Consider the following 13,140-nt stretch of genomic DNA (forward strand, 5'->3'; position numbering starts at 1 on the left):
AATTTATTTTATTTTATTATATTATATATATTTATACATAGTTTGTCTGTAATTAATGTATTTTTAATTATAACTAAAGTTATAATTAGCTTATAATAATAAAAAATATATAGTATATAATAATTAACTTTACTTAGAAAAGGAAAACAAGACGTCAACTTTTGGTAGAAAAAGAAGCTATTGCAAAAAACTTAGTTGACAAAGCAAACTCTGTGAAAAATCCTATAGAACATCTACATTTCTTTCATAAATATGTAACAAAAGATAATGAAATTATAGAACTTTCTTGTATGAGAGCCAAAGATGCAAATTCTAAATGTATATCTTGGATATTTGATATTATGGAACGTAATATGAAATCTTTATATGAACAAAGTAATTGGGGTTGGGATCCAATTGCTAAGCAAAAAGAATTAACAGAATCAACAGCTTGGTATTTAATTGCATCATCTAATGATAAATTTGTTGGATTTTCTCATTTTCGATTTGATGTTGATTATAGAGAAGAAGTATTATATTGGTATGTAAATTTTTTTATACTTGTATATATTTAAAAATTATAAAAAATCAAAAGCTCAATTTATTTTCTTTTTGAAGTTATGAAATACAATTGGAATCTACAATACGAAGGAAAGGACTTGGTCATTTTATAATGTTTGCACTTGAATCTATGGCATCAGAAAATAAAATGCGTAAAGTAATTTTAACTGTATTTAAACATAATCCATCTGCTATGCATTTTTTTTATTCTCTTGGGTAAATATAATTTATAATTATGTAATTTTATTAAAATACAAGTATATAATAAAAAATGTATATATTATACATATTATATGAATAACATAAAAAAAAATAGATTACTACTTTTTTAATTTTATTATAGATTTTTTAATAATTAATATACATACATTTGAGATGTACAAAATTACATTTTCTAAAATAATAATACGACTAGCATGAAAATATCTTACAAAAACTAACATTTCATCTTTTAATATAATAGTAAAAAAACAAATACAAGAGTATATATTTCTATATTCTTGCATTACATATTAGATCTATTGCATTTATATCTATTAGATCATTAATTTCAATTAAATGCTTATTAAACAATATTGCAGAACTATTTCATATTTCTTTATATTTAATATAATAATTATAATATCATAAACAGTAAATCACAGTAAGAAAAATTTTGTATGAAAATTTTTTATACTTTATATATGCTTTGTATACTTTATATATACTTATAACACAAATTATAATTTTTATATAGATAAATCAAATTTCATAATCAATAAAATAAAAATAACAATTTCTATCATAATAATGATCATACTTAATTTCAACCAATATTGTTACAGCTATAAGATAGATAAAACCAGTCCACCAGCATCAGATCAATTGGATTATATTATTTTGAGTAAGGCCGTTGATAGTGGAACAATGAGTAGAAAACAAAGTTCATTTCAGTAATTCCATGATATTATTAAATTCTATGTCTAAGATTGTGTCTTATGTAATAAAATTGGTAATATTTGATGTGGACATAAGTTAACAATAGGTGATTTCAATGAAGGCCCTACATTATGGAATGTCAAAGGAGCTTTACTAATAATCCAATCATCTATATAATTAAGGAACTTTGTTAAATCAACTTCTACAGATTCAGAAACATTAAAATGACGTAAATAAGAATTGTCATTCCAACACATATCTAAAGCTGCTTGATGTAAAACCATTCCAATACCTTTACCAGCTCCTTCAGGAATAGGAAATACTCGAAAACTAACAACGCTTAAATCTGCAGGAAAATCGTAACGAAGCGGGGAAAAATATGGATTTAAATTAAAAGTTAAAGAATTACGTGGATGCATTGCAATTATAGGATATAATAACTCTTCTGATGTTAAATGACCATACAATGATAGTACTCCTGATGGATGATTTGTCGGTGGTGTAGAAGATGTACAAAAAGGCTTTCTTTTTTCAAGAATAAACATAAATAAATGATTTGTTAATAAATTATCAGTTATACCTTGACCAAGCCCTCTATTATCATCTTGAAGTAATCTTCTATCTTGCATAATCTAAATAAAAATATTATATATATATATCATATTATTATTTTTTTATATAAATGACAAAATAGTAAATACATACTTCAATTTGCCCAGATGCCATAGAACTTACACCTAATGGTTGTGCTGTTACAACTGTTAATCTAACTCTTTTATCTTCTATATACGTACTAGCTGCCATTGGATAATAGTTTCCTTGTGTAGGAAGCTTTGGAAATCTTTGACGTTTAATCATCTAAATAATGATTATTCTCTTAAATATTAATTAGTGAAGATAAAATATTTTAAACATTAATACTTACATTAAGGCCATTTAAATCTGTATAAAATTGATCTCCTGAAGCTATATCTGTATTTAATCTCATAACAAATTCATAATTTTGTGTTTCTGATATGTTGATTTCATTATGAATATGTAAACCAAGTCCATCACTACCCGGAGAATTATACAATATACATGTGTGACGTACATGTGCAAATTCCACAAATACTTTGGATACAATCGGTCCAGTTATTAAATGTATAATACATTTATTATCTACATGTACCAAATCTGGTTCTGGTTTATCAGGTAGAAATAAATAAGCTCCACTTTTATCTTTACCAGCTCTAGTACCATATTTAACAAATTCTAAATGAATAGGAACTGTCATATTACTGACTCTTAAAGCTTTCAAAAGACCTGATTTTCCAAAAGATGCAGATAATTCTGGTCGTTGCATAATTGAAAATTCTTGTGCATTTGGTATTATTTGAATTTGATTAAAACCTGGTATCTTTGGAAGACTAATATCTGTATTATAAACTATCACATTTGCAGGATGTACTTCTCTGCACATAATAAATGATAAAAAAATAAATATTGAGCAAAAATAAATATTTTATAAATATTTAAAAATTAACATACTGTGGAAATGATGATTTAGATAAAGCATGAATTATATATGTTGTAATACCAAATCCAGGTACAGTGACTAGAAATGACAGTTCATATCTAGCAACAGTTAATGCAGCAGGTCCAATCCAAATTGGAGAAACTTGACATTGCACTGGTTGACCCATACGATCAGTAACTTTAACATATGGTGTAGATACAATTAATGTCTGTACTTTTGTTCTTTGTCTTGGAATAGAATTATATAAAATAATTTTTTTTAAGGGATTTTCATCTCTTAAAATTAGTATATGTTTATCTCCAGCACTTGTATGATGTAATCTAAAACATGAAAAATTAATCTTTTATATTTAAATATAAAATTTATTATATCTCCAAAAATGTTTATAAATTTTTATTAAACCTAGATTCATCAAGTGAAATATACACAGCATCTGTATTAACAGTTATTTCTTGCGGTGTTTTTAATAAATGAACCATTGATTGTTGTAATACATGTGCAGAATTATTTAAGGCCATTATCATCTTCTTGGCATAATCTATAACTACTTCATCTCTGGCTGTACCAGTAATACCATCATGATGTTGAAACAAAGAATGCCACATCCTTGCTTTGCTTAAACGTTGTGCAAGAGCACCTTCTACTAAATTATCATTACCTTTAGTCCAACCTATAGTTGTTAATATTTCTGTTGCTCTCAATAAACTCAATAATACACGATCTAATCGTTTGTGGAAAGGTCTAAAATATATTTAATAAATATGTCATTATGATTGGCAATCTATTATAATTAATTTTAATCTGAGTGTACCTTGATGTATAATATCCACTCCAATAATGATCATCTCTATCAGAATATGTAAAAAAATCTCCTGATAAAGTAGGAAATTCATTTAAATTATGTTTTTCCCTAATTGCATCAAAGTAATCGCTTAATGTACCAAATTTTATCTGAACATTCATTTGTTGATTCTGATTCATATAATCAAAAAGATTTTGATAATTTTTATACTGAGCATCCCATTCAGTAAAATGAGTATATCTAAAATCATCTCCTAATGGTACTAATACTACATCAGTTTTAAAAAGTTGAGCTTTTTTACGATATTGATCTAATAAAAGGGCAGATCTTTCTGCAATGTTTGATTTAGTTATGGTTTTTGGAGCTATTTTCCATGGACAACTTAATCCAAAAGTACGTAATCTATAGAAATCAAATTGACAACATATTTTTGGGTCTGGACCACAAGTATGTGGTACATCATAACTATAAAATGGCATTATATGTGTAAAAATTTCGGTTGATCCATCATTATCCCATAATTGTCTCCAGCGAAACTCTAATTGTTTTTTTCTAGCTAATCTTTTTTTAACTGAATAATGAACTCTTTGAATCAATACATTTTCCAATCCTGCTTTTTTTAGTAGGTATGGCATAGTTGGAGAAAGACCAAATGGATCAATAGCCCAGCCTGAATTTGGTGTGTAATCTAAATTATATTTTAACCATTGATGTCCTTCTGTAAGTTGTGTAAGCTGAGATATCCAATGAGAAACAGATTCATCTGGCATAACCCAACCTCCTGATACAATTTCCAATTGACCATCATGAATTAAACGTCTAACTAAATTACGAATTGTTTTAGATTGATCTTCCCACCAAAGTTGGAAAAATGATATTTCTGCCCAAATAAATTTACGTCTTCTATCTTCTGCCAATTTTATTACCATATTATTTAATATATTTTGTGTTTGAAATGCATAATATTTTTCAAAGGTATTAAGCCATCCAGGATCATTGTGAGAATGTGGAACAACAAAAACTTTTAGTTTTCTATTTGGATGCCATTGTTTTTCATCATATGTAATATTCCATCCTTGTTTCCAAACTCCACCATCCACATTATCAAATTCTAATTGTCTATATATCTCTAACATTTGAATGTCTACTTCAGGAATTTTCTGTATGTTAAAATTACATTTAAGTACTTTTCCTAAATGAGGAACAGATGATAAAGATGATATAGATTGATTAGAAAGATTTATAGAATAGGCTAAAGGCACAAAATGTTTTGCTTCAGCCACTTCTCTCAAAGCATTCATTACTTCATGATGCTTATTGAAATCTTTTTCTAATTTTGCTAATCTATTTTCAAAGTGTAGCCATTGATTCTGAAAATATATATAAAACAATAAATTTTTTTCATTTATCATCATAAACTAGTATAATCATAATAATATAATCATAATAATATAATCATAATAACATCATAATTTATTATAGACTTACAGATATTTATATCACTTACACTTACATCATTTATAGACAGTTTAGATCCTTGTCCAGGTGGAAAAAATGTTAAATCCATTATTATATATAACATACCACAACAAGCAAGAATTAAACCTGCACTAAGAATTGCTAATGTTTTTCTAGTCCTCATTTTTTACACAATATAGTGTTATCAAAATAGTATTATTCTAAATTAAATTAAATTATCAATAACATTTGAAAATTAAATCTTTAGATTTTTCAAAGAAAATAAAATGTTCTTTTAATATGGGCTATTAACTTATCTTAACCTTATTCATATATTTATTTTAAAGATTACATATTAATTTTCAATTAAAAAACTTAATTTTTTTATTTAAGAAGAAAAAGTAAAAAAAATATAATATTGTTTCATTTATATTGCATAAAATTCACATAAAATAACACATCAACACGAGATTAAGATAATATCACATTCTTATGTGACAATACTTGCGTTTATATATTTACTGCAACTGCCGCCATATGTTTGGATTTAGTGAAATTATTTTTTATGTATCTGTGATTATAATAGAATATCATAAGTAATAAATATATTTGATTTTTTTATTTTTTTATATTTAAATTTTACTTTAAGTTTAAATTCAATAATAATTTATTAATACATAATTAATGATTGAAAAACTATATTTTGAAAAAAACTCTATATAATTTTTATATTATTGTACAAAATTGTGAATATATAAAAATTAAGAAACTATATTTCCTATAAAAATAAATATAACTTTTTATTTATTTAATTATATACTTCATATGAAAACTATGATATATTTTTTAAACTATATTTTAATATCGATAATCTAATGAGTATATGATAATCAATGAATTGAAAACTCGATATTTCTCTAACTTTATAGTAATTTTCTTTCACGCTTCTTGTATGTACATCAAATATGGCTCCTTAGATGTAAAACATGACTCGATAAAATCGAAGCAGAATAAGCAAGTTGTTACTGACTCAATAATATAGATGATTTTGCATTGTAACGTGTGCTCTTTCATAGACTACATCTATTTCTACTTTTTGTGCTTGTAATAATAAGATATTTTAACTAATAATGAACAAGGATCTCGCACATATTTGTATTTACAAAAGTATAGAAGATGTTCATTTTAAAAAATTTATATATAATAAATTGTTGCCTTATGTGGATGATTTAGAAATAGAATCAAAAACTTTATTAGCCGAAATTAAATCAAATTTAGCACGAGCTATTATGTTTAATGAAACATGGCCAGGCTGTTTTGTATGGGTTAATAAATTATGCCAGTAAGTATATATTTTTTTATTATTTCATTTAAATAAGTGATAATTATATTTTAATTTAATATAAATAGATAAAATTGTATTACCTTAAATTGTATAATTTACAAAAATATATTTGTAATTTGGATTTATCAATATTTTTTTCTAGTTACCTAAACATATATGGATTACATTTTAGCAAAGAAGATCATATCTTACTTATAAAGTTATTATATGAACTGGTTACACTTTCAGAAATACCTACACCTTCTACATTTAAATGTCTTCTTGCATTACTTTTATTATTAAAGTAAGTTAATTTAATTATTATATATAATATATAATAATAATATATATATATATATATAATTATATCATTTATATTATTTATTATAAGAAATAGATTTTACATTATTTTAATATTAATAGAAAAAAAAAATTAATATCTCCTGATGAATTGGAACTGCCATGGCAGCCCCTTTATAAAATGATTCTCTGTATAATGAAAACGAAAGAAAATCGTCTTGATATGTATCATTTTTGTTCTTTTTATGAAAATGCAATGGAGTCACTTATTATTTGTGCAAAGGTTTATTTTCCCGTAAGTGAATTATTTTTTTACATAAATTAACAAAAGAATAAAAATTAATTCATCATAATAGTTGAGTGCAACACAGGAAATATTAGATGAATTGAGACCAACTTTATGTCTTGTTGATGTTTTAACAATGTCTAAAAGTATACAATTATTACGGTGGTTTTTACCAGTACAATTATCTCCAAAACATCATTCAATTGGATATAAATTATGGTTTGAAGAATTTATGACATTATGGGAAATTTGTCACAATTCACTAACTTGGGAAAGTAAAATGATGGAGTTAATGGCAGCATTAGCTAATCATAATATTGGATATATTAATTGGGAACCTTATATTCCATTAATGTTTACTAGATTTATACGATGTTTAAAATTACCAATATCATATAATAAAACACAAAGATATAAACATCATGAAATAGATGCATGTTTCATAGCATCATGGATAGTAGCAGTTCTGGTAAGATTTTATTTCTTATTTAAGATATTTTTAAATAAGATATTACTTGTATATAATATCTCTAGGGAAATGGTTCAAGTGCTCAAACATATCTTGATAAATTTCTCAAGACAATAGAAACATATTTTCATCCTGCTAATAATGGTTGCTGGTTGGGAATGTTAAAAGATATTCTTCTGAAGCTTTCATCTTATTTTATTACACGTTTACATAAGTGAGAATTAATTAATGTTTCAAATTAATTTTAAGCAACATTTGTAAATTTATATAATATTTTATTTATAGAGAAAGATATGCTAAACGGACTTGGGAAACTCCTATACCTGAAGAATATAAATTAACTGATAATGATGTTAATGCATTTGTTAAAAGTATGATGCCAGTAACAATGGTAGCCATGTTTAATAAATTAAGTGTTAATGATGCTTCTCAAGCATTACAATATCTTGCTACTATGAGACCCAATTTAGTTATTCCATATGTTTTGGATAGAGTATCTTCTACATTAGATTCTCTCACAACAGAATCATATAAATTAATTGCTACATTAAGTTGTATGGATGCTATAGCTAGGCCAATGGCAGAAGGATCTAGAAATATAAATAAAGGTATGAATTAAACTTTATTTATTACATATAAAAATATTAATATATTCATTATCTAAATTATATATTTAAATTATGAATTTTTTTGTTATAGATTATACCTATCCAGAAGGACCAAGGCACATTTTACCATTATTGTCTTTACTTTTATCTAGTATTGATCCAAGCAATCCAGAAAAATGCTTTCTTGCCTTTCGTCTTATTTCAGTGTATGCCTGTCTTATACCTATTGTAAATACTTCTAAATCAATCACATCAATAGATGAAGAAGATGAAGAAGGCAGAATGGATTATGAAACAGCTTCTGGATTTGAAGATTTTGTTTTACAATTTTTAGATAAGATATTTTCTTTTATAGATCACAGTTCTTTAGAATTGGTTAGATTAGAAAATTCTACTGGTGGTGAAAAAAGTAAATTAGAAAAGGTTACAGAACATGTATTATATAATGTGTGTATGGTTCTTTTAATGCAGATTAATGATGAAATATTTAAAAAAGCTTTAGATAAATTATGCACATTTATAACTGAACGTATACTTGAAATTGAAGTTGCTGGACAATTAGCAGCTGGTTTATGTCGAGTATTTGCTCGAGTTAATGGTAAAGAGACTGTGCGTACTTTATTACCGATACTTTCACAAACTATTCTAGATATTACTGGAGAAAGTAATGATATTATTAAAGATGAACACTTGGATGATCGTCTCTTACATGCAATGTTGCTTTTATCTGCAATTGTTCATACTACAGGAAACAACTTATTACATTATATAGATACACTTATAACAATTCTTGATCGTGTAGTGATTTTAAAATCAAGAGAAGGAAACAATTTAGGCTGTATATTATTAAAAGCGATTCTTCATTCATTATCTAACATGGTACCATATCATTTCACATCTACTGAGAGAATAAGATATTGGGGTCAAATTTTGGATATTAATGCATTAAAAGTTAAATGGTACATACCTGGTAAAGAAGAAATAGCTGCCATAAATCAAATATTTATAAAATATCTAATTCCCGAAACAAATAAATTAGAAAAATATTGTAATGATTGGACCACATTAACAAGGTTAATTATTATTAATTATTTCTATATAATAGAAATATTATTTCTATAATAATTATTAATTATTTCTATAACATTTATAAGTTCATAAAGAATTATTATATGATTACAAATATGATTTTAGGGAAGAATTGTTAACCAGTTTAAATATTGTATATAGCATTATTGAAGGTTGTGATTCTGTTTTACCAATGTGTGAAGGAAAATCATTAAATTTAGTAAAATCGTCTTTAAAATGGCTACCTTTCAGGCCAACACTTGGTATGAAACATGAAATATTAATGCCTGATGGTAGTAATGTTAAATGTTATATCGGAACTCTTGTAAGTAAATTACAAAATGTGATACTTAAGAATACAGAAGGCGATACAAAAAGTTTATTTGTTTTAATAAAGGTATTTATTTAAATATATTATTTGAAAAAATAAATTAGTAAAAAATATTAAATACATATGTTCAAATTTTTATTCTAGATTTGGGGTTATCTTTTATTAGGCACTGTTTGCTTTTCTAAAGTTAACAAAAATGTAGAAAACTCACATAGAATGATGAAAGATATGTTAGTAAGAAAAAAAGGAATAATGGGATCTTTTGTATTGGCACGCGCAGAAGTTCAACATGTGACACGTTCACATTCACAGATATTTAATTTAACTGAAATTCATAAAGAGATAATGTTAAAACTATTTATATTGGCTACTAGCAGATATGCTGGTGTGCGATGGCAAGCTCAAAATGTTCTTGTCCAAGCTTTTCATTATTTACCATTTTCATGTAGAATTATTATTCCAAAATTACTTGATGTATTAAAAGAGGATCCAGAAGCAGATCATGATGCATATGAAGTAAGAATGATAATAATAAAAAAATAATAAATAGTTAAGTTTTTAGTTTCTAAAATATTTCATTTTGTATAGGGAGCTCTGCATGTTTTACTTGATTCTCAAGAAACATTTACTAAACATGATTGGAATATATTAAGAGATTTATGGACAACTATGGTGCTTTCTAAACCATCTGAAAAATTATCTATAATTCGTTTGAAAGAAGATATTGCGAGATTCATAAGTAAACAATTTTCAACAATTGCAATTACATTTAAAATACCAAATACATGTTTGGAAATTGCAACTGCTTTATGGAAAACTAATTCACAAACTACTTTATCTCAACCTACAGAGGATGAAACAATAGAAAGTTTAAAAATTGCTCAGGCGTTTAATGAATGTAATTTAGTGTCTTATAATGCTTTGATAAGTGATTTGTTAAATGCACTTTTGGAAAAAAATTTACATTGGCGACATCGTTTAATGGCAATAGATTTTATTCGACTTTTGGTTCATCCAGAACAAATGTATCCACCAAAAGTAATTCGTTACTTTTTAGGAACATTAATACATGATTCATTAAATGAAAGAAATATTGCTCTTCGAATAGTGATATGCATGTTGCAACAACAAAAAAGACAGCATCCAAAGGTAAAGTATTTTGAAAGAATTTATTTTATAAACAACTTTGATATAACTTAAACTTAAATTTTTGAATTTCAAGATAACTATTGATCCTCCAATATCATCAGAAAAAGAAAATCAATCTGTGAAATGCATATTAGGGCAAAGATCAGATAATACTTGGCTTCAATATAATTATGAAACTCGTCCCTTATGTGCAGAACAATGGGATGAACCTAGATTTATTCATGAAGCATATTTAGGATTTTACACATGGCCAAAAAAAATTCAAATGTATGCACCAACATCTCAACAACCATGTTTAGATCCAAATGTACGAAAGTTAACAGATTATGAAAAAGAAATTGATTTCTTTTTTAATGATTCACAAAATATCGAAAAACTTATAAAATTTTATAGTCTTGAAACAAAAAAAGACAAAGATAAATTTAGCTATTATAAATATCGTTTGTTCAAAGGTCTTTTTCGCAATCATGGGATAATATTTCTAAAAAAATTGTTGCCGCATTTACATGAATTAGTGAAAGATAAACAAGAAAGTAGTCAAAGATGTGCAGCCGAAATTATTGCAGGAATTATTAAGGGTTCAAAACATTGGCCATTTAATATGGTTTGTGAAATGTGGGATTCTTTATTACCAATTATAAAACTTGTCTTAATTAATATGACACCAGAAACACTTGCAGACTGGGTTCTTTGTTTTTCTACAGCTCAGCAACATAGAGATCCAAATAGACAACATTGGTTATTAGAATGTCTGATGGAAGAAATTTGTGTTAGCGAATCAGAATCATCATTTATCGAATCGGGTCGTTTGTTTATTTTGCAAACAGCTCTTGCTAAACAGCCGTGGCGCGTGTTGGAATTGTTACAACGTTTATTGAAACGAATAGAAGATAGATTATTAGCAAATCCATTTGAAAATATGAGAGAACGATTGAGTTCTATTTTAGTAACAGTGTTCACAAATTTAAAAACTTCAAATATTTCAAACAATCAGTCAGTATCACAGATACAAGATTTCATAAATAAAATAGTGCCAAAATTACAACCTCTTATAGATGAAAATGCAACGAAATTCAACAAAGAAATTCAACAAAAAAATTTATCTTCACAGATATCTATTGTTGAATTAAATGATTTAAAAAAAATAGAAATAAATGAAGAAGAAAGAGAAAGAGCAATTAGATTACTTAAGACAATTTGTAAATGGATTGTAAATATGAATTGTGCATGGTATGGTTTACCACCAGAATTATATCAAATATTTCCAATTATATATCAGATGGAAAATTGTGAAATAGATGAAGAATTGAGAAAGTCGTGTACATCTGCTTTAACGGTATATGCACAAGCATTTACATTACCATGTAATATGTCAATAGCTTTAGAGGCAATAGAAAAAATGTCTAAGCATATATCTTGGTGGACAAGATCTGCTTGTTTGGAATTCCTTCAAGCTTGGGTATTTTATAACATGTGTACACTTTTAAGTAATCCAGCATGGGTTAATTTCATAAAAAATATTGTTTTACGCTTATTGGAAGATGAGCGAGTTGAAGTAAGAAAAAATGCTGGTAAAGTTCTTAGCGGATTAATACATTGTATGTTTATCCCTGAGCAAGAATGTTTATTGGTAAACTTAAAATTTTGTGATAATTATTTATAATAATTAATTTGTATATGCATGTACATAAATTTTTTAGGATGAATTTAAAAAAAAAGCAAAAACCAAATTATATAAAAAAGAAGGATTAAATTATAAAGAAGAAATAAAAAAGAAGTTAAAAACTGATGCTTTACGTATTCGTCATGCAGCTATAATAGGAATGTGTGCATTTGTACAAGCTAATCCATATGATATACCAAAATATGTACCTCCAATTTTTGAACATCTTCGTGCTCATATGAATGATCCACAACCTATACCAGTTAGTATTTAATAAATTCAAAACATGAATGTAAAAATAATAATTACGTTATTATATAATAAAATTATATAATAAAATTATTATATAATAAAATTAAAATTATTACTATATAATAAAATTTTTATGAATTACAGATGACAATTAAAAAAACTTTGGATGATTTTAAAAGAACTCATAATGGATGGAAAGATGTAGAAGAATATACACAACATTTCACAGAAGAACAATTAACAGTATTGCAAGATTTAATCATGCCACCATCCTACTATGCCTAACATAAAGTTAATATTTTATTATATAATAAAAAATTTTTTAATAATATTAATATAAAAATTTTGTATATGATATTTAATCAATAATGAATTAATATTGTGCTGTGAAGATATAAATAATATAAAGATATACAGAACATAATATAAAGATAGAAGTTTTATTTAAAATTA

At 25.6% G+C, this 13,140-nt stretch overlaps 3 protein-coding genes across 5 annotated transcripts in view; 2 read left to right on the plus strand and 1 right to left on the minus strand.

The window, feature by feature from the left end:
- The window catches only part of LOC102681776 (N-alpha-acetyltransferase 40), a 2,477-nt gene extending 763 nt beyond the window's left edge, over positions 1–1,714 (plus strand). The window contains exons 2-4 of the mRNA XM_006621849.2: positions 138–520; positions 598–756; positions 1,365–1,714. Coding sequence (XP_006621912.1) covers positions 138–520; positions 598–756; positions 1,365–1,476 — 654 coding nt within the window. The 3' untranslated portion in view covers positions 1,477–1,714. The remainder of the gene's footprint in view (positions 1–137; positions 521–597; positions 757–1,364) is intronic.
- Positions 1,353–5,784, minus strand: LOC102679465 (alpha-mannosidase 2). 2 transcript variants are annotated; one of them, XM_006621829.2, is made up of 7 exons: positions 5,287–5,760; positions 3,789–5,149; positions 3,380–3,718; positions 2,989–3,297; positions 2,384–2,912; positions 2,164–2,316; positions 1,353–2,090 (listed from the first exon to the last, which is right to left on the minus strand). In XM_006621829.2, exons 1-7 carry the CDS (start codon positions 5,419–5,421, stop codon positions 1,503–1,505), a joined length of 3,414 nt encoding a protein of 1,137 aa, XP_006621892.1. In that variant the 5' UTR covers positions 5,422–5,760; the 3' UTR covers positions 1,353–1,502. The 2 variants fall into 2 exon arrangements, with proteins under 2 accessions (XP_006621892.1, XP_006621893.1); XM_006621830.2 differs by having other exon boundaries at positions 1,503–2,090; positions 5,293–5,784.
- Positions 5,785–6,170: 386 nt separating this feature from the next.
- Positions 6,171–13,117, plus strand: LOC102679673 (proteasome activator complex subunit 4B-like). 2 transcript variants are annotated; one of them, XM_006621831.1, is made up of 13 exons: positions 6,171–6,579; positions 6,725–6,865; positions 6,985–7,156; positions 7,218–7,616; positions 7,682–7,830; positions 7,902–8,224; positions 8,316–9,297; positions 9,419–9,689; positions 9,768–10,139; positions 10,212–10,772; positions 10,846–12,402; positions 12,473–12,697; positions 12,832–13,117. In XM_006621831.1, exons 1-13 carry the CDS (start codon positions 6,368–6,370, stop codon positions 12,970–12,972), a joined length of 5,505 nt encoding a protein of 1,834 aa, XP_006621894.1. In that variant the 5' UTR covers positions 6,171–6,367; the 3' UTR covers positions 12,973–13,117. The 2 variants fall into 2 exon arrangements, with proteins under 2 accessions (XP_006621894.1, XP_006621895.1); XM_006621832.2 differs by lacking the exon at positions 6,171–6,579 and having other exon boundaries at positions 6,725–6,866.
- Positions 13,118–13,140: the final 23 nt, after the last annotated feature.

This window comes from Apis dorsata, unplaced genomic scaffold (genome assembly GCF_000469605.1).
Source record: "Apis dorsata unplaced genomic scaffold, Apis dorsata 1.3 scaffold_638, whole genome shotgun sequence".
Taxonomy (NCBI): domain Eukaryota; kingdom Metazoa; phylum Arthropoda; class Insecta; order Hymenoptera; family Apidae; genus Apis; species Apis dorsata.